Source organism: Muntiacus reevesi, chromosome 8 (genome assembly GCF_963930625.1).
Source record: "Muntiacus reevesi chromosome 8, mMunRee1.1, whole genome shotgun sequence".
Lineage (NCBI taxonomy): Eukaryota > Metazoa > Chordata > Mammalia > Artiodactyla > Cervidae > Muntiacus > Muntiacus reevesi.
The window spans coordinates 25,629,551-25,650,219 of NC_089256.1; the positions used below are offsets into that span (position 1 = coordinate 25,629,551).

At 45.9% G+C, this 20,669-nt stretch overlaps 1 protein-coding gene across 5 annotated transcripts in view; it reads right to left on the minus strand.

The window, feature by feature from the left end:
* MCM3AP (minichromosome maintenance complex component 3 associated protein) overlaps positions 1 to 20,669 on the minus strand; it is a 43,066-nt gene that overhangs the window by 21,382 nt on the left and 1,015 nt on the right. Inside the window, exons 1-16 of one of the 5 annotated variants that reach the window (XM_065943685.1) lie at positions 20,543 to 20,669; positions 18,078 to 19,405; positions 17,612 to 17,835; positions 15,306 to 15,384; positions 14,931 to 15,075; positions 13,443 to 13,633; positions 11,343 to 11,482; positions 9,749 to 9,946; positions 9,159 to 9,427; positions 7,735 to 7,897; positions 5,900 to 6,060; positions 4,979 to 5,220; positions 4,555 to 4,760; positions 3,870 to 3,970; positions 805 to 936; positions 385 to 498 (exon numbers count right to left, since the gene is read on the minus strand). In XM_065943685.1, coding sequence (XP_065799757.1) covers positions 385 to 498; positions 805 to 936; positions 3,870 to 3,970; positions 4,555 to 4,760; positions 4,979 to 5,220; positions 5,900 to 6,060; positions 7,735 to 7,897; positions 9,159 to 9,427; positions 9,749 to 9,946; positions 11,343 to 11,482; positions 13,443 to 13,633; positions 14,931 to 15,075; positions 15,306 to 15,384; positions 17,612 to 17,835; positions 18,078 to 19,293 — 3,581 coding nt within the window. In that variant the 5' untranslated portion in view covers positions 19,294 to 19,405; positions 20,543 to 20,669. Of the gene's footprint in view, positions 1 to 384; positions 499 to 804; positions 937 to 3,869; positions 3,971 to 4,554; positions 4,761 to 4,978; positions 5,221 to 5,899; positions 6,061 to 7,734; positions 7,898 to 9,158; positions 9,428 to 9,748; positions 9,947 to 11,342; positions 11,483 to 13,442; positions 13,634 to 14,930; positions 15,076 to 15,305; positions 15,385 to 17,611; positions 17,836 to 18,077; positions 19,406 to 20,182; positions 20,369 to 20,542 lie in introns of those variants that run through there. The other 4 variants (XM_065943686.1, XM_065943683.1, XM_065943682.1 and 1 more) reach the window with 4 other exon arrangements.

A 20,669-nucleotide genomic window follows, 5' to 3' on the forward strand; every position in this document is an offset into this window, starting at 1 on the left:
GACAGATTTCCCAGCACAATCGAACCTCTTTCCTGAAGCTTGGCATTGAAGTTCTTAAGTGAGATAACGCAAAGGGATCTTTTGACATATGAAACAAGGGAAAGGATCTTCTACTTAAGAAAAATGAAGAGTGTGGAGAAGACTGTCAGCAAATTCTTTTGCTAACAGACACATCCCCAAGCCCAGGGCAGGGTCTACAGGAAGATGAGAGTAGGGAGGGCCCCTCCGGCAGTAACAGACAGAAGCTCAGGGAGGGCCTGTTTGTGTCTAGTTAACCAGCAGATAGATACAATCCACGTGCAGATGAAAGCCAGCCAGCCTGCGCTAACCCTCCTCCTGCCCACCCGTGCGCGTTACACTGCAGGATACCAGAGCTTCACTTACTTCAACTCCTGGGAGCAGGTTTCTCTCACACATTCTGTCACCACAACTTCTGTCAGCTCTGCAGCCAGGTCCTGGCTCAGCTGAATTAACACCAATTCTCTCTCTTGTTTCAACCTAAAGGAAAAAGAAAAAGAGCACAAGAATAAGAGTCACCACACTCTGTGACCTTGCAAGAGGGGATTTGAGTTATGCTGCCTGAGTTGGCAGACCTGACCCCTCTGGTCCCAGCAGAAGGTCACACAGCCACCCCTACTCCCATTCCCCTGACCATCACCCACGCCCTGGGCCACAGTGTACGAAGGTGCAGGGTGAGCTGTGAGTCCAACTAGTGCAGTGGGCAAAAGCAAGAGCATCTGAGGCCGCGGAAGGCTCTCTCCTGCAGCCACGCTGCCCCATGCACAGCAGGGATGAGACACTCACCTCTCCTCTTCAGCCCGCCGCCTCTCTTCCTCCTTCCGCTCCCTTTCCTGGGTGACTTCTTCAGTTGCAATGTGCCTCAGAATGCCTGTGGTTGTAGCTGTTAACAGCTCCTCCATGGCAGCATTGGAAACACTAGACAGAGCAAAGTGGATACTGTTCTAAATAAATAATACAAGTCACACAAACCATATTACTAGACTTCTAACACTGGCAAGGAAAAAAGTATCTACTTGGTTTCTATTAAGTTGATGCAAAAGCAACTGCAGTTTTGCATTGTGGAAATTTGCAGTTTGATATTGGAATATTCTTAAATGTGGTTGTTACAGATCATTTTAATGTGCATTTCTTGCTTTATGATTTTTTGCTAATGACTTAATATTTGCTTTTTATTTTATATTTATTTTAGACTATAAGAATGATGTCAAAACAAAAAAATTTGAGCGATAGTTTTTTTTTTAATTTTTTAATTTATTTTTTGGCCATGCCATATGACATGTGGGAGCTTAGTTCCCTGACCAGGGATCAAACCCACACCCCCTGCAGTGGAAGTACAGAGTCTTAACCACTGGACCACCAAGGAAGTCCTGTGAGCGATTTTTTAATCCTTATTCTAAGGAAGACATAAACAAATGGAAAGACATCCATGTTCACAGACTGGAAGACTTAATACTGTTAAGATGTTAATATCACCCAATGCAATCTATAGATTCATTGCAATCACCAACAAAATCCCAATATAACTTTTTGCAGAAATAGAAAAACCCATCCTAAAATTCTTATGAAATTTAAAGGGTCTCCAAATAGAGAAACAGTCTTGAAAGAGAGAAACAAAGCTAAAGGACTCACACTTTATGATTTCAAAACTTATAACAACTTACAACAAAGTTATAGTAATCAAATAAAAACAATATGGTATCATAAAAACAGACATTCAGACCAATAGAATATAGAGCCCAGAAAGAAATCCTCACATATATGGTCAACTGATTTTGAACAGGGATAGCAAGACCATTCAAAGAGGAAAGTATACTCTTTTCAACAGTAGTGCTAAGAAAACCGGATACCCACATGCAAAAGAACAATGTTGAATCCTTATCTTACACAATATATAAAAATAAAATGGAACAAAAACAAAAGCTAAAATTACAAAACTCTTAGAAGAAAAATAGGGCAAAATCATCACAACACGATTCGCCAGTGATTTCTTGAATATGCTAACAAAAGCATAGACAACAAAAGGAAAAAATTAACTGAACTATATAGAAATTAAAAATTTTTGTGCATCAGAGGATGCACACTCAAAAGAGTGAAAAGACAATCCATAGATTGGGGTAAAATATTTGCAAATCAAATACTGAATAATGATTAATATCCAGAATATGAAAGAATTCCTACAACTCAACAAGAAAAAAATTCAAAAACGATCAAAAGACTTAAGTGCACACTTCTACAAAGAAGACATACAAATGGACAATAATTACATGAAAAGATGCTCAATATGATTAGTCATTAGAGAAATGTAAATCAAAACCAAGAGTTACCACTTCACACATTATAATGGTTATTACTTTAAAAAGAAAGAAAAGGAGAGCATGGATTAAAAAGATGTAGAGAAACTGGAACCCTTGTGCACTACTGGTGGGAAAGCAAAAATGGTGCTGCTCCGATGAAAAATAGTTTGACGATTTTGCAAAAAAAAGTAAAATAGCTCACATGATCCAATAATTCTACTCCTAAGCACGTGCCCATAGGAACTGAAAGCAGGGGCTCAAACAGTTATGTGTGCCCCAGTGTTCATAACAGCATCAGTCACAATAGCCAGAAGGTGGAAATAACAGTTTATTAAATAGCACCAGTGAATAAATAAAATGTGGCATGAATATGTATGTGTGTGTTTGTGTGTATGTATGTGCATATGTTAAACAGAATATTATTCAGAAATAGATCTGGGGGATGCATGAGACAAGTGCTCGGGCCTGGTGCACTGGGAGGACCCATGAGGAGTCGGGTGAAGAGGGAGGTGGGAGGGGGGATCGGGATGGGGAATACGTGTAACTCTATGGCTGATTCATGTCAATGTATGACAAAACCCACTGAAATGTTGTGAATTAATTAGCCTCCAACTAATAAAAAAAATTAAAAAAAAAAAGATCTGGGAGTAGATAGTGGTGATGAATACACTACACTGTTAATAAAGCTAATGCCATTGAATTGTGCACTTAAAATGGTTAGAATGGTAAACTGTTATGTATATTTACCACAGTAAAAAATTAAGCCCATGGAAATCATATTTATTTTTAACTCCATCAAATAGAAAGTATGTTATCTAATTCTGGTATATAAAAAAATGAACAAATCTATGAAAAATACTGATCTTTTTATGTAACCTACATTTACACAGGTGAAATAATATCCTTTCTTATCAGTGTGTTGCTTTATACATACTAGAATTTTTAAAAGAAGTTTGAAATCCTTAAGATAGCCTTACTAATTAATCAGATTTTAATTAACTATTAACTACAAAAGCTGCTTAGGAATTTAGAAAGATTTTGATTATTAAATTTATCAAGACTAGATTCTTAAAAGTATTACACAAAATCAGATTTATAAAATCTGTAAATGTAGTCTGAAATGCCAAAGGAAATTTTATCATGGTATAAAATGCAAATGGTATCAAATGTTTAAAGGAATTTAATCTGCCAAATTTATAAACTGAGACTTAATCTAAGATCAAGTGTTTTTATTTTTTAACAGAGAATGAACTACTTACCACTAGATTTTTTACTATTAGATTTTTAATCATGTTTAAAATTTAAAAAACAAGTTTCTAATTTACAACTTTAATAAACCTAGTGCTGCTCAAAACTCGCACCAACAGAGAAACCACCTGCAAACAACACACACGGGTCAGGAACGTGAGGGATACACCCGCCTAGTGAGCAGGACCAACATTTGAGCCTGCACAAAGGGAGAGCTGTGCTCACTCGTTGAGAGGAAGCGTCTGGAGGGACAGTAGGCGGCCCCGAGTGCAGACAGCCTCAGAATAGGAGACGCACCACACTTACCCAAGGGCTGTGGTTGCAAAGGCTGCCCCGGCGGCACCGACTTCCTCAAAGTCACTCTGAAGAACCTCCTGGATGAGCTCGTCCACCACTTGGGCCAGGTCCTAAGGGGACGGCAGAAGGGTCAGAAGTGCTGGCCAAAGAAACACCACCTCAGTCCACACCCAGTTTATCCCCAAGCAATTCACCTCTACAGCCAAGAGTACTGAAGATATTCAATGAGCCACAGAGACATCACAGGAAGTCCCACCTGGGTCAGAAATTCCTGCAAGACTTGATCACTGGAAGCTCTTTGAAGGTGTCTAAATGACCCTCACACAAGGCTTGGCCATGCACACCTGGTAAGGTTTCCTGCTAATAAACAGGAGCCTTCTGGACATGACAGACAAGCCTGTTGCCTGCTGGATGACAGCCGTTGAGACAGCCCCAGTGCCGCCCCCAATGCTGACACAGCTTCAGCTTCTGGTCCTTCCTCGCTACCCTTCGGGCCTCCTTGTTCCCCAGTAAGGATGGTGCCCAGCGCCTGCCCAAGCAATGTGGTGGCAAGATAAAGTCTCACACCTGTGTAGGGTGCTCAGACCTGGGGCCATCCATCAGGGGCACACTGACCCCAGGGACACAGACAACGGTCAGACTGGACATCAGACACAGCTGGATGTTTGTCCACAACAATGGCAGGATTCCTTACCTCATCTGAGTAAACAGGCACAGGCTTTGGCGGGAGAAGCTCCGACTGCATGGGGGGCTGCACAGGGGGCTGCAAGAGGCTGGGTGCCACGCTCGGGGGCAGCACCGGGCGATGTGGTGGAGAAGCCGACACAGGCAGCGGCTGCGGGAGGAGAGCTGGCAGGGGCTCGGCCGCCTCCGCACCACACTCCTCTGCTCTCCCCGCGCCTGGAGGAACAGGCAAAGGTGGGCATCAGGGATAGGCCCAGGCCACCCTCCTGAGCAGACCACCATGGGGTGCCTCCTGAGCCATGATTGGGTGCCAGGAGTGCTTTACCTGTAGGAACCCAGCGCCTGTGGGGCCAGGAAGCCGTTCAGGCAGCACCCCGCTGGTGTCTGCCCGGCCCCAGGGTGAGCCACCCTCCCGAGACCGTGGCCTCACTCACCTGCCACGTCCAAGCCAGGTCTCTGCACGCCCGAAGGCGGCTCTGCAGCCAGGCTGTCCCCGATGTACTTGTTCTGGGCATTGAAGCTGCACACAGGGGTGTGACGGGGTGTGGGGGGCAACGGCCCTCCATTCACAATCTCCCCAACCGACACCATCAGTTTCCTGGTGATGAATACCGACTTCCTGGCCTTGGACAAGCCCTCGGGTTCCAGGAACGAGGATCGGTTCAGCTCGACACAGCTATCAGACCACAAAGAACCCATGGAGAGGCATCACACAGGCAAGAGGCCGCCCTCACCTCTGCAGACCCCTGCAGTCGCCATGCTGCCAGACAGTCACATGGAAACGTGGGAAGTGGCAAAAGTCCAGCCCACAGCACCCACCACCACCAACATCTCCATGTGATGCAGGAGTCACCTGGCCTAGTTGTCTGCACCCCCAGGTAGGATGACACCTGACTACAAGCCCCCAGCTCATCCCCTAAGGGCAGGTCTGCAAGGCAGCAGGTGTGGCCTGTGATGAGAAGTCAGAGGAGATGGGGTCAAGGAAATCCCAGATCCAGACACAACAGGCTGTGAGCCATGTTCTAGAAGAGGGTCCTCAAGTTCCACCACGTTCTCAAATCTCTGATTGCAGCAGAGACTACGACCTGGCCAGTCGGAGAGGCCATCTTCAGGGACGGAACAAGGAGGCCCCAACCTCAACCTCGACTATCAGGTTCTTAAGTAACTTGTGAAAAGTTGGTGGTCTGAACCTTACCCTGTCAGCTGTTCCAGGCCTTGCCCTCGTGCCCATACCCCAGGGAGGCAGTCCATGGCATGTGCCTTCTCTAGGGCCTGGCGAGGCACAGGCACTTCCCGGCCTTCCCAGTAAAAGGGAAGAAAGGAGAGCAGCCCCACGTCCCTGCCGCGGTGCTTACCCGTCAGAGACAGTGAGGCCGTGGCAGTTGAGGAAGTCTGTGGCCTCCTCGCCGTCTCGGAACAGCAGCATGCGCACCACACCATCCAGGGGGAAGATGGTGGAGCGCTGTGTGCTTGCCGTGTACGCCACATTGAGCGCTCGGAGAGCATCCTTGCGGATCTGAAAGGAGAAGCCAAGTCACCGAGTCACAGAAGGTCAGGCACCCGTGACCAGAGTGCTCAGTTCCTCTGGAAAGTACCCTGGACTCAGCTTAGTGCTCACTGGACTGTCTGCTCATTGGAAGATGCTCAGAGATGATGCAAAGCAAACAGCATCACACATGGAACTGGTTGGGCCGTGAAGACTTTATTTATAAGAAAAACTAAAAAACAAACCACCCACCAGCAGGTGCGTCCTCCACTCAACACAAAGCTGTGTAGGTGCTAACACTCACCACAGAGACGATGGGATGCCATGGAAAGTGTGTGACGTGAAACGGAGTAAAAGCTGTTTCACCGCGTCACGCTGAGCGCTCCACAAACGCAGAGGGAAACACGAAGGTGCTAAGTCAGCTTGGGCCCAGGGCTCCAGTGACCCGCCCCCTCCTCTTCAGTGTCCTTTAACCAATCCAACTCTGCTTGACAGCGTTATTTCAAGGCTGGCATTCTCCATGCCAGTGTCCAGCAATGAACAGACAAGACCCCTGTCCGCACAGAGCTGACATGGCAGGACAGACCAACTCTGAACAATATGTGTGTACAAAATGCAGAGTGCATTCAGCAGTGATAGTGTGACAGGAAGCACAGCCAAGGAGGAGGAACGGGAGTGCTGACGGGTGGGGTGGCGAGGGTGGGCCCTGCCGAGAAGGATCTGGAGGAGGGGAGCTCTGTGTGGTTCTGCGAGGAGAAAGACGGGCAGTGAAGACAGCAACTGCAAAAGCCCTGAGCCAGGAGCGTGCTGGGGCTGGAAGGTAGGAAGGCACCGCTGTAGGTGGGGAAAACAGGACCCTGTGGCTAAAGCTGGTGAAACACTGTTTTTCTAAAAAAAATGCTTAGATTTCTTCTTAGTTTAAAATTATTAAAATGGGTACAAATGGTCAACATTCTAGTAACATTAAATACTCATTGTAAAAATACTATCAGTTGTATTTATCAACTGCACGGAGTTCCCCAAGTGCACTTTGTTAGAAATCCTTTCGTTTGTTCCAGAATTTCTGTTCTCTTGGAAACTATCAGATCTGACAATGAGCAAATTTGTAGATTCTTTGCCTGGGATGTGATAGTGGGTTTAGTCACTGTTTACAGGAGGACTTGTGACCCAAGAAGAAAAATGAGCCGGAGTCACAAAACCAGCCAGGCAGGTTCCCAAGAAGCCTGATGCAGCCTCCTCCCTACCCCACCAGCCCAGGGGCTCCTGGCAAGGACCCCGGGGGTGCAGGGGCTGCTGTGAGGTGGCAGGGCCACTGCTTTCTTATCCTCCCCAGCTGCTTCAGGGGCGTTAGACCTAACTGGAGTCTGAGACCAGGATGACACTCTATGCAAAGCCCCAGGTAAGAGATTGGTCTTGCCCAGTCTTTGTAACCCCAGTAGCAACAAAGAGCAGGCACTTCAGATAATTACCGAAATGAATTTAGCATCATCAGGCTCACTCCAAAACTGAAGACAGACTACCCTTGTTAAGTTCTAGCTTAGAGGTCTGTGCATATGGTTTGCTTTCTGGCTTCTTTGTTCCCATGGAAAATGATAGTGCTGAACTCAAGTGAGAGTGTTCTGAAGAGACCTCTCTCATCTGAACCAGAAGAAGAATGTTTCCCAGTGCATGGCCTTTTCCTTCCAGGACAGTGACAATACTCACCTGATTAAAGTAACAGTGCAGAAGACAAGCGTTCAGATAAGAAGCCGACTGGACCAGTTTAAAAAATCGCACAAAGTTATTACTGTTCAATGCAGCAAAGGCCTGAACGGCAAATTTCACCTCAGGGGAGTTTCTAACGGCAGAGTGGAACTGCTGCACCTCTCTGTTAACCAAAGGAAATAGAAGTGGTTAGAACGTGATCTTTCATGAGACAAGATTTCCACAAAAACAGAGCTGACAGTAACATAAGATCTCAGCTACACTGAAGTAGAAGGTCTTGGTGGTCACAGTGCCAGCATGTTCATGGCTCACCTGCGTCAAGGCCACCCCGACTCGGGCTGGATTGGCAACAAAGGCATTCTTTAAAAAGATGCTGAATAAACAGACTCGAGCAATAATTTAAGAACTGATTATCAAATCAAAGAGTTATTTTAATGCCAACTGACTACCAGCTGCCAGTGTTTGATGATGACGCTTAAGAAACAAAGTTTAACTTTATTTTGTTTAGAAATAAACTGATTTGGGGAATTCCCTGGTAGTCCAATGGTCAGGACTCTACGATTTCACTGTCAAGGGCCTGGATTCAATCTCTGGTCAAGGAACTAAGATTCTACAAGCTGTGCAGCAAGGCCAGGGGGAAAAAATTACTGATTTGACTGCTGCTGCTGCTACTGCTGCTAAGTCGCTTCAGTCGTGCCCGACTCTGTGCGACCCCATAGACGGCAGCCCACCAGGCTCCCCCGTCCCTGGGATTCTTCAGACTGAATTATTCAAGATAGGAAACAAATGCTTATCATATATGAAAAGACTACACAGCCATTTTCCCTGACTAGTTTATCCCTAAGGCTTAATTTTAAAACTTAAAATCAATCACACACTTAAGATATTCTGTAACCAGGTTCTCAGGGAAAACACTAAGTTGAAAACAAGTTTCAACTTAAGAAAATCCAGTTTACCAACAACAGGTATGGAGGGCCTGGGGACTCTGGTATTCCTCACAGAAATGTCTACAGGTATATCACAGCAAGGCTTAAAATTCATTCGTGATATCCTGCCCTTAGTACTTCTGTTTCACACCATTTTTCCCTCTCCTGTGGCTAAGATCTTTGAAAAGGTCTGAGTGCACGTGTATACTACTCTGATAGGGGACCCACTCACTGAGCGCAGTCTCTCCAGCTGACAAGGAGACCTGGTCCTCAGGAAGCGTCTGGGGCCCACTCAGGGTGCTCAGGTACTAGTGGGCAGCCCCAGCCTCCCCCTCAGTAGCTTAGCCCCAGGGGCTGCACGCTGAGCCCAGCCTTCTCACTAACACTGACACCAGTGCATCCTCACTGCCGCCACCACCACTCATCCCAAACACTCTCTTCTGGTTACAGCCTGCCTTTCCCTATAGCTGAGGCTGACTTCCGAGTTGGAAAGCTCACCTGAGGATGTCCCCCTTGTTGAGATTGAGCAGGACGTTGTAGCCTTGGAACTCCGCCTCACTAGCACAGAACACGCCCTTGTTTCTCAGGTCCTGGTACATCTCTTTCAGACTCTGGAGACACTTGGTCATGTTTTCGTTGTTGATCTTGGCGTCGAATGAGGACATGGGCTCTTCACACATGAAGTGAGCACAGTGGATGTGAAACCGGGTGCACTTCTCAATCAGAGACACCGTCACTGGGTCACACAAGTGCTGCTGCGTGATGTCCTGGACAGAAGTGAGGTGGAATAATTACACACGCGTCACACACACATGCCAGCACACATCTTATGTACACACTTCTCACATACACACAGGTCTCCACACATCTCCAAACGTAAGAATCAACTATTAGAAAAACCATGATTACCTGAATTTCTCAGACTTCAATTTAAAACAAGCATGAAGCACATTTTAACAGGACTTTATAAAGATTTTAAGGAACAGATGAAATGTAACTGAGTAAAATGATAAGAACTCTCATTTTCACTCTAGACTTCACGTGTGCTTTCTAGTTTTTCTAGCTTCCTCATCGGAAGTGGCTGATACCTTCCGTATGCCCCGCGTGCGGTTCCACAGGAAGTCGTACCAGTCCCGCAGGCTGCCCTCCGTCTGGTCCATGATCTGGGTCACCAGGTAGTCCATGGTCCTACTGAGCACCGCCGAGGGACGCAGCTCATGGGGCAGGGGCTCCTCCTGGTCAGCTGAGGAGCGGCTGTACTCCTTCACAGCGGCCGCGTGGTCCACCTGAGGGTGGGGAGTAGGGACGAGCAGCTGGGTGGCAGGTGCCAGGCCAGCCTCCCAGCTGCTGTACCCGAAAGTGGGGAAGACCCCCCCCCCCCACACACACACACACACAAACACACACACATACACAAGTAAGGTCAATACTACAGAATACAATTTTAGAACACAAAATTTCTATTTGAAGGTAACAATTAACATTAAAAGGCAAAATAAAGAAACCTGCTTTTGGCAAACATGATCAGGAGTGAACAGGTCACCATATCAAAATGCAGAGGAATTTAAGTGAAGACACACCTGCTGGGGTGTAACAGGTGAAGGACTTGATAAAGATTTTAAAAGGTCTCAGCTATGCTCATATACCAGATTGTCTATACAGACCAGAAATGGAGCTGGCAGTGAGGAGACAGGAGAGGCAGCACCAGGGTCCGGGGAAGGCCCTCCAGAGGCCAGAGCTGCAAGAAGAGGCTGGAGACATGTGGCTGATGGTGGAAGCAGAAAAGCCACAAGTCCCCGCCCTGGGCACCCTGCAAGCTGGTATCACCATTTCCAAGGGCAGGAGCCCTGGGCCTCTGCCTTGACAATTGATACCTTGCTGAGGACCCTCAGACAGGTGAAGGCAGCCGTAAAACCCCCAGCCAGGAAAGGAGGAGAAACCCGAAGGAAAATTAACAGAGAGAAAATGAATCTAAGATGGTGCAGATTTCTGGGGAAACAACTTGGAACATGTAGCTACTCATGTCCAGGAACCTTAAGAAAAGTCACACATCTGGTACAGCCCTTCATTCCTGGAATCTATCAGAAGGAAGGAAGCTGAATACCTTAGAACCATTACACACAGCATGCCCAACAGTTAGTAACAATGGAAAATCAGAAACAGCCTGATGATTGCAAAAGGGGGAGTTCTGAAAGAGTTACATAATCAAGTAGTGTGCCTATATGTAAAGTTTTAAATGCTTATAGAGAGTTTACCATACAAAAGAAAATACTCATGACAGAATTTTAAGTGAAAAAGATTCATACAAAATACCTAGAGCATAACCTCAAACACACAAAACACAAACATAAAAAAGGAATAATACTGTGAAAAGCAAAAAGAAATGGAAATTTTTTTAAATTTCTGAAACACAGATTTGTATGTACTTCCAGAACTTAAGGAACCATGTGGTCCAGTCACCTTACCTAAGACTGCTTCATACATACCTCATGATACAAATAATGGAATAAATATGATTATTAATAGCATATCCCCACCACATTCTAGCAAAGCAACCCCCAAATCAAATACGTGTAGAAATCGCAAAACCAGCCTTCCCTCCCCAGCACACCCCACTCCACCCCAATGATTAAACATGGACAGCAGCCTGGAGAGCAAGCCCACAGGAATGCGAGGCTCTACCTGGTCAGTGCCTGGGACCACTTCAAACACACTCAGCTGGCTCCGGGTCTCTCGCATGTACCGTTCCTTCTCAGGACACATATCCAGGCACGTCCCAACAAAAGTTCTTGCTTTGTCCAGGTCGGTCCTTTTCACCCGAGCTAAACAGAATTAGGTAAAAAGTAAAAATGTACCACACAGTTACTAGGAAGCCAGAGAAGTGCATTTTCACAATGATAAAGGGAGAAATAAAAACAAAAATTCTTTTCCTTTCTTTTACAAAGGCAAAGAAATCTAAAAAACACTACTGGGCCTCAGAGAAAGGAAAGCACTGCCTATCACACCAGGTGACAAGCCACCAAGACGCATGAGGACCCTCCAGGGCTTCTCTCTCCGGGTGGGCCTCCAACAGGCACAGACCTTCAGGGCACACATGGGTCTTTATGGCTCCTATAATGACCCTAATGATAAACAATCATGCTGCAATATTTTGTTCAAAGGATCAATCTGTTAAAAGAAAATATTCAAAATATGCCAGTATTCCCGAACTCTCAGTATTTCACTGTTTTTAACAGGAACCACATAATGGAAGTTAGCTGGATCCTGACCTGAATAAACTACTATTACCCACAGAACTACATAGTTACCAAAGTTTTTATTAAATGAAATGAAATGCAACAACCTCATAATTCAAAACATTCACATCTTATTTTATTTTTAAAAATTCCAATATCTATTAATGAATCTTTTAGGAATACAAAAATCATGTCAATGACATAACCTATGGTAGCAACTTTTATTACTGTGTTAAGCAAAACATGTCATTATTCCTGTACAGCTTCTACAAAATCCTACAGGTAAAATTTAATTCTGAAAAAGACTCTGCAAAAAAGAGCACAGGTGCTGTTTTATTTTTGGTCACTGTACATATCTTTTAGTGTTAACAGGATATCTGGTTTTTGAATAGGTTTTAAATACATTCACATGGTTTAACATTCCAAAGGTACAACATCCCAGATGGAACCCCATGACCCTACTCCTTGCTGTCCTGACCAGCTATGTGAGTGATCCTTCCTCACCTCCACGACTTTACACACACAGGCCAAGTACTCTCACATGTATATGGACACACACACTCCCCCTTCTGTACACTTCCCACACCTTGCTTCTTCCACTTCACAATAAATACTCATCATTTTCCCATCAAGAAACCCTAGTCTTCTTTAAGGCTGTTTAGAATCCCACTGTGTGGACAGTCACTTTCCAATCTTTGTCATCACAAACAGCCTTATAAACATATCACACACGCATGGGGCATTTTGTAGGTCACACTCCTGGGTGTGGAATGCTGGGTCAAAAGCACTGTTCCCCTGAGGCTGGAGACACTACCGACTCGCTCCTCCAAGCAGCCTGCCCAGGGATGGGGCGGTATGAGACCTCTCCATCTCTCGCTGCCATGTGATGGGCAGAGAGCAGCTGTATCTTTCCACTTTCCATCCACATGTTTAAGAGGTAACTCTTTTTTTTTTCTTTTTGGCCATGCTGCACAGCTTGAAGGATCTTAGTTCCTTGACCAGGGATATAATCCAAAGCCAAAGCTGAAATCTAATCACTGGACCACCAGGGAATTTCCAAGTGTCAACTCTTGACACTTCCTTTTGCAAACCTCTCAGACCCTACTCATTTTTCTCCTGGATTTGGTCTTTTCTTATTGACTCTACAGGACTTTCTGTACCTGGGAATCAGCCCTTTGTCTGTCATGATTTACAGAGTCTTCCCCTGGATTGACATCTTTTGTAGTTTTATTTGTGGTGATTTCTGTTAAAATGGAAAATTCTGATCTTTAATGTGTGCTTTCTCAATGGCTAAAAAACTGCCCTTTAAATTATTTAATCCAGCATGTATCAATGGTGTTGGCTTTCTTCCAAATATAACATTACATTACAAACACACCTGCACTGATTCCATATCTACACTCAGCCTCAGTAGACCAGAAAGCAACAGGGATCACAGGTCATATCACAGGCCCCAAGACCCAACAGCAGTGGAGCCCCCAGGCCAGGGTCACCCCTTCCCTCACAGCTCCCGAGAAGACCACCTCTACCGAGACCAGTCCCTTACCTTGCCGCATGACCCTGTCCCTCTGGTCAAGCAGGCGGTACTTCTCCTCAGACGTCTCAGCCACGGTACCTATCAGGGGACTGAGAGATGATACACACGGCCCGAGACCTTCAGAGCCCTCGGAGCTCTCATCAAAAGGGTCTTCCTCAAACTGATGGCCCTTCAGGAGACTCGGCTTCTTCACAGGAGAGCTAGAAGGATGGCAACATGCTAAGAGCTGTATATCCATCAGGTGTCTGGATCTTTTCCACATCCAAACACTTCTGTTATCGTCCTAGACACCCAGCTCCTCTAAAGTTGGACAACAGCCAGCACAGAGGGGAGGCGGCCATAACACCACCAGTGATGAGCATGAAGGCTCACATCACTCACAGGTCCTCCTCTTTAAACCGCGATACAATCCATGGAATTCTCCAGCCAGAATACTGGAGTGGGTAGACTTTCCCTTCTCCAGGGCACCTTCCCAACCCAGGGATCGAACCCAGGTCTTCCTCATCACACGCGGATTCTTTACCAGCTGAGCCACAAGGGAAGCCCAAGAATATTGCAGTGGGTAGCCTATCCCTTCTCCAGCAGATCTTCCCGATCAGGAATCAAACCAGGGTCTCCTGCATTGCAGGTGGATTCTTTTCCGACTGAGCTATCAGGGCAGCCCTGAAATGAATTACCTGTAGATTTCTATCTTAAAGACATGAAACTAAGAGTGAAGTAAAAACATTTCAACATCATGAGGAAATATCATGCCTACATGTTTTCAAACACAGCTTCCCTTCAGTAGAAGGATGTACTGAAAAGAACAGGGCATTCTGTGAGCTTCCTCATTTTCTAGCTGGTTTTCAACATTCTGTGAATTTGAATGTCAAAGAGGATGTAAAGAAAGGAAAAAATGAAAGCAAATCAGCAACGGAACTATTAACTGCAAAATGTGTGGAAAACTATCCACTGACCAAAATACGGGAAGCAGGATTACACAGAAGCTGGCCTGCTGTGAAAAGGAAGGTGGGGGTCACACAGGAGTCTCAGAGCACAAGCCAAGGGGAAGGAGGGAGGCGCCTCGGGGACCGGAGGTTCCACACAGACACAGACAGGGAGGTCGCTGAAGTGCACACGGTGTGCTGGACCTGGCCGGGGACTGGGCACGGGGCTGTGTGGTTACAGCCACGGCTACACGTGACGATCAGGAATATGGCGGCCAATTACACATTTAAGGAGAAAAGCGATTGTCTGCACATATACATCACACAGACTGCATGACAGCAACTGCGTGGGCTGCAGGGCTGAGGGAGATGAGGGGCCCAGGGCAGCCTCCACCGTCCCCCACCAGGTCCTCTCCCCATCCCTCAGCTCCTATCCAGGTGTCAGCAATCACCCGCTTCCCTTCCATGCTATGTCATGACGGCTATGAAGTCCCTCGAGGTCAGTGACAGGAGAAGTCAAAGAACCCACTTGCCCTGTTAGAACAATGGCATTTGGAAGGGCCAGCCACACCTTTTGCTCAGGAGGCCGCCAGTCGTAGTCCTCACCCCAGGCTTGCCGAGTGGGGAGTGCTGAAAGGGTGTGTCCTCGGCGCCCTGGCCAGCTTCCCCATCGCCTGGCTGCTTCTCCTTGAGGGAGAAGGGTTTCTTGTTGGGACCTGAGGATGCAAAAGTCAGGACAGAGTTAATGACACCACAAGTCACTTGACATGGGGCTTCTTGGGAAAGTTATAGTATAATTGTGGCAGGATGTTGTTAGAAAGGAGCCCAAGGAAATGAGACACCTCCACCCCCACTTCACCCCACACTGGGGATCAGGCTCACACTCAGCACTCAAAGGCCTTGCACAAAGCAGGAGAGACTGTGTAAAGAACAACTGAAAACTCACTTATTTTTTTCTTGTGCCAGAAGATGGTCATATCTTTATGTAAATCTTTCCCTTTCTTCCTGGCCAGGGCTGCAGATGCCTGGAAAGCAGTCCACAACACAAAGGACGACAGCATCAGGAGACCAAGGAAACGAGATCTCGCTTTCACATGCATTAGTGGAATTCTGTTCAACAGAGCTACACCTCTACAGCTATGTGTTCTGACCACATCGCCTGCCTCCAGTCATGGCAGCCACGGTCCTCATCTCCCTCACCTGTCTTACAGCATGTATCTGCACTTCTCCTTATCGAAATTAATGACCCTACTGTGTTAGAATCCATAAACTTGGCCCTATTGGCATTTGATGAGATAATTCTCACCATATGATTTTCTGAAGAACAAGGGAAAGATGGCCAAGTAACACTTAAACACAAAGGAAACCTGTAGAATGACACACATGGGGTACAATTTATCATAAAACATACATACACAAAACCAACTGTATGTTAGCATACCTATAAATATACCTATGAAATTTACCTATAATATACCTATAAATATAAATATACCTATAAATATACCTAGACATTTCCTATGAAAATGTCTAGGAAAACATACACCACACTAGATAACTGTGCTGGCTCTAATAGGAGAGAAAGGGGTGATGAGTGGACCTCAAATTTCCATAGATCAATGAACTGCTTACAATGATAATTTATATACTTTCTATATAAATATTTTTTAAGGTTCAGCTAGAAGAAAAAGGACATTGCAACAGCCGAAAATAAACTTAAAAAAAAGAAGGCTGCTGTATGACCTGGCAATTCCACTCCCACGTATACACCCAACAGGAGTAAAAGCAGGGTCCTGAAAAGAGACCTGCACTGTCTTCACGGCAGCATTATTCACAGGACCCAAAAGGTCCGTGGACAGGTGGACAGATAAACGAAGTGTGGGACAACCATACCCGGAATAAAGGAAAGAAATACAACCACATGAATGAACCCTGAAGACATTATGCTAACTGAAATGAGCCAGACACAAGAGAATAAATATTATATGATTCCACTTTTATGAAATATCTAGAACAGATGAATTCATAGAGCTAGAAAGTAGATGTGAAGTCACCAGGGGCTGGAGGAAGGAAAGAATGGGGAGTTATTGCTTAGTGGTTACAGAGCTTCTGTTTGGGAGGATTATAAAGTTTGGAACTAGATAATGTGATGGTTGTACAACATTTGTGTATGTAACTAATGCTACTGAATTGAAAAAAATCAGTAGAGAAGAATAAACAGCAAAAGCCCTAAAACTGTGCATATGTGGGCACAGAACTTGTACTCTCAGGAACCTAAACAAAGGCTACAATCAAAAATAAATGCACAGAAATGCCCACAAGCAGAAAGCTGGCCAACTAGGTAAATAGGATAGAATGTCATGTAGTTCTTAACGACCTCCTTCTAATCTGGACTGTTCATTGGTTTCAAAAGCTACTAAAAAAGACCAAGTAAGAGGTTACCAAACAGGATATGTAGTGCAAACTTATTTGTGTAAAAACAATGTGACTATATATTTACAAAGACGTTATCCAAAATATTCATAGGTGGTATCTTAGAGGATAGAACTATGGGTGATTTTGTGTCCCTTGCCAAAGGACTTTCTGGATTTTTCCTCTATGTTGACAGGTAACTTCCATCATTTAAAAAAGAATGAAAACATGCTTTCTAAATACCTATAGAATATAATTTTCCCCACAAGAATATTCAGAAAAAAATAATAAAAGATATAAAGCTACATAATGTGAGCAGCTCATGTAAGCATATACCCTACAACCAATACGTTATACATGCATGTGTATATACACATATTAAAGTCAAGGCATAGGAACAATTAACAGCACTTCTCTCTGGAAGATGGGATTACAAGATTTTATCTTTCCTGTATTGTTCTGAATGTTTATGATATCAGCAAATAAAATAAAGTCAAAAACAAAACAAGAAAACTCAACTTTGAAAAAATGCTATGTGGTTACAAGACATTCCCATGTGCTTCAGAGAAATCTGACTCCATGGGAATCACTCACCTAAAATTTCTAGAACACTGCGTTTAGTTGGAACCGCAAGTTTTTCACAAATAAATCTAACTTATGAAAAAAAATAGTGCTATTCCAGTTTCTCCAAATTAAGACATTAGAGTACTTTTCTAAATTCTAACAAGTAACTGATAGATTTTTAAAAATAAGTTTTAAAGTCACAAAGCTCTCTCTACCTTTGCCACTTTAAAGCCTATTTTTTTTCTCAACGCACATGAACTTTGTTGGAGTACTCACATGATCAAAAAAATACACCACTGCAAGCTTTTTGCTGCGCCTGGTATATATGCGCTGCACTTTAGCAATTTTGCCAAAGTGGTTCTCCAGAGTGGTTCTGTTGTTGAGATAGTCAGGGATGTTCTTGCACTGGATCGCCGTGACTTCAGCAGGAGACAAGCCCCCGAGACTGTCTGTGCTCTCGCTCCTCTTGCTCTGACGGCAAGGAGTTCCTCTTAGAGAATCTAGGGGATCAGTGAACAGTCACAAAAATGTATCGGATGCAACATTTTCCAATTACTGGGGGCATCAACTAGGAAGAAGCAAAGAAAACTTTTATGGATGTTAAGACCTGCTCCAAGATCCTACATGTTAGGATCCCTAATGTTTGCAGGGGGTTAACTTGGAGATTCAAGCTAACACTCAGGGAAATTTACCAAGAACCTGCCAGCAGGATATACTGTATTTTGTACTTTCTAGAACGCACCTTCTTTTTTATCTCTGCTTTCAGTCTCTTCCTCTTTATTCACACCTGGAAGCCGGGAAGCTGCTGGGACAGATTGACTGCCTCCTGGAATGACCAAGTGGTCATTCTCCCCAGACTCGACACAGCCAATTTCCTTTTTAGATTCCTTGTTGCCCAGACGACCTACTTCTTTATTGCTTTTGAAGACATCCTGTATTGTCCGACCAAACAAAGTGCCTCCTCGGGGTCGATTCAAGCGAACAGGTCGTTTATCTGGAGGATGATCGCCCCTTGACAGAGGGTCCAAGTCTTCAGTCGCGTCATGACCGTGCCTCCTTGGGGACCGATCCTGGTCCTCCTTTCTTTTCAGTCCTTTCATGAGGCTGGGAAGTGGCTCCATTTGTGAAACAGCTTCTTCGCATCCTTGTCTGACACCTGTTTTGCTAACTGGGAAGGGTTCACCCAAGGATCCTGAAGAAGACATGGGAAAGGCAGTGAAGGTACTACTAGAACTTCCAAACAGTGATTTTGGGCCTCTCTTCTCTTCCTCCACATTCTGATTTGGCAAAGCAGGGGTAAAGGCAGATGATGAATTATTATTACCTGGTTTTGAAAAGGTAAAATTTGAATTGGTGGCTGAACTACTTGTCAACTGAGAAAAAGAAAATGGGGCCAGTCCCCCAGGTCCACTACTGATTGGGTGGGAAAATGTAAAAAATCCAGAAGTAACTTGGCTCTGAGTTTTCTCTGGCTCAGATTCAGCACCCAATATTGGTCTGAACACTGAATTTTCCAGAGGTTTAAAGCTAAATTCTGTTTTCCCAAAGACAGGGCTTGCTTTTTCTCCAGTTTCTGGGGTAAAAGTAGAAGTACTTGGGAATGCTCCAAGGTTGGGGGACTTAAAACTGAATCCAGGGTTTCCAGGCACACATGAACTCGAAGGCCCAGAGGCAGCTACAAAGGCTGAACTGTGTTCAAGTCCAGAAAAGAGTCCAACATTTGAAGTTTGAGAGAATCCTAACGTTTGCACTGAAGAATGACTTTGTCCAGAAGATGCTGGAAAACTGGACACCTGTGAAAATCCTGAGCTTTTACCAGATAATGTATTGCTTTGTCCAAAAAGAGAGGGCTGACCAAACCGAAATTGTGGCTTAGCTTGAAATGTTCCTATGGAACTACTGGAAGATGTTGGAAAAACACCAGGCTGCTGTCCACCAAAAGGATTAGTTGGATTCATCTTCTGAGCAAGTTATTGCAAGTTACTAGAAGGCAATAATACGTGTAAAAAAGGAGTCCTCTTCCTCAAATGGTCTGTTCAACTAGGCAGCTCCCCCCATCGCCACAATAAGCTGAAAAACAAAAATTTAGACAATCACAACTACGTTGTGTTGGAAGGCTAGGAATTTTTTAATCACATGCCAGGCAAAGCAAAGCTAATTCTTATTTTCTGAGAGCCAAATGGTGGTTCCCCGCCTTTTGGGGGGGAATGCAGAGTAGAAGATGGTACAAATAAATTACTTTGTTATGGTGGTTCAAAGCATGATCCTTTAAGACTTAAAAAATCAAAACATCTTACTGAATTGGCAAATTTATGGAAAACCTAAAATAGCAATAACAAAGTATACGCCACTTGCACTTTCCAAGACAGGAGTTTCTGACGTCTTTCAATCTCCACAGCCAGAGAATTACAATGTAACACTGTTAAAACGTTAGTGTTTCAATGTTTCCTCCCATCTAATTTTTTCTCCCAGTAACCAGAGCACCAAATACTTTATCCAAACAAATAATTTGCGTTTTAACACGGTGGTGACTATCCCCAGGATCCAGCTCGAAGGACACAGTGTTCATGAAAAACAGGCAGCCCCCCCAGATCGCGGGTGCACCGCAACCCAAATCTCAGGCGGGCCCGTGGGTGGGCTCGGCGCCTGCCGCGCACCTCCCCCCATCCTGCCCGCCGTGTGCCCCCCAACGCCCCTGGCCCTGCGCCCCGGGACGAGCCATGTCCCATCCCCGCGCCCCTGGCCACGCGCCCACCGTATTCCCCCAGCCCCGCTCGGTTAGCGATATGGCCGCGGCGGCGGGGAAGAAGGCGGCCTCCGCCCCCCAGTGCCCCGCGCCGTGCTCACCGTCTAGCTCAGGGACACGGCCGCCCGCCGTCCCTTCGGGCTAGAGACGCACGCAGGGCCCGGGGCCGCCTAGGCCAGTGCTGCCCGTGGCCCGCGAACAGAAAACACCGCGGACCCACTTCCGGTCGGTCCCGCACCACCCAGCACCGCCCGGGCCCCGCCGCGCTCGGGTTCCGCTCTCCAGCCGGGCGGCGGCGGCGGGGCTTCCGGGGCGCGGCGTCCAGACCCCGGTCCGCCCGCTTCTGCTCAGTAAGTGAGCAGAGGCCCACTTCCCCAAAGTGGGGCGGCGCGCGCTGGGCCCGCCGTGCACCCCTACACCGCTGGGCCCTCCCTTCTCGCCCGTTCCCTAGTGTGTGTCACCGCCCGTCCGGCGCGGCGCACTCCACCGTCTGCCCAGGCCCCCCGTGCTGCGTCTTCCTCCCGGTAAAGCGCACGTTCCATGACAGTTTTCAACGAATTCCACCGAACGGGGTGACGTGAGCGTGCG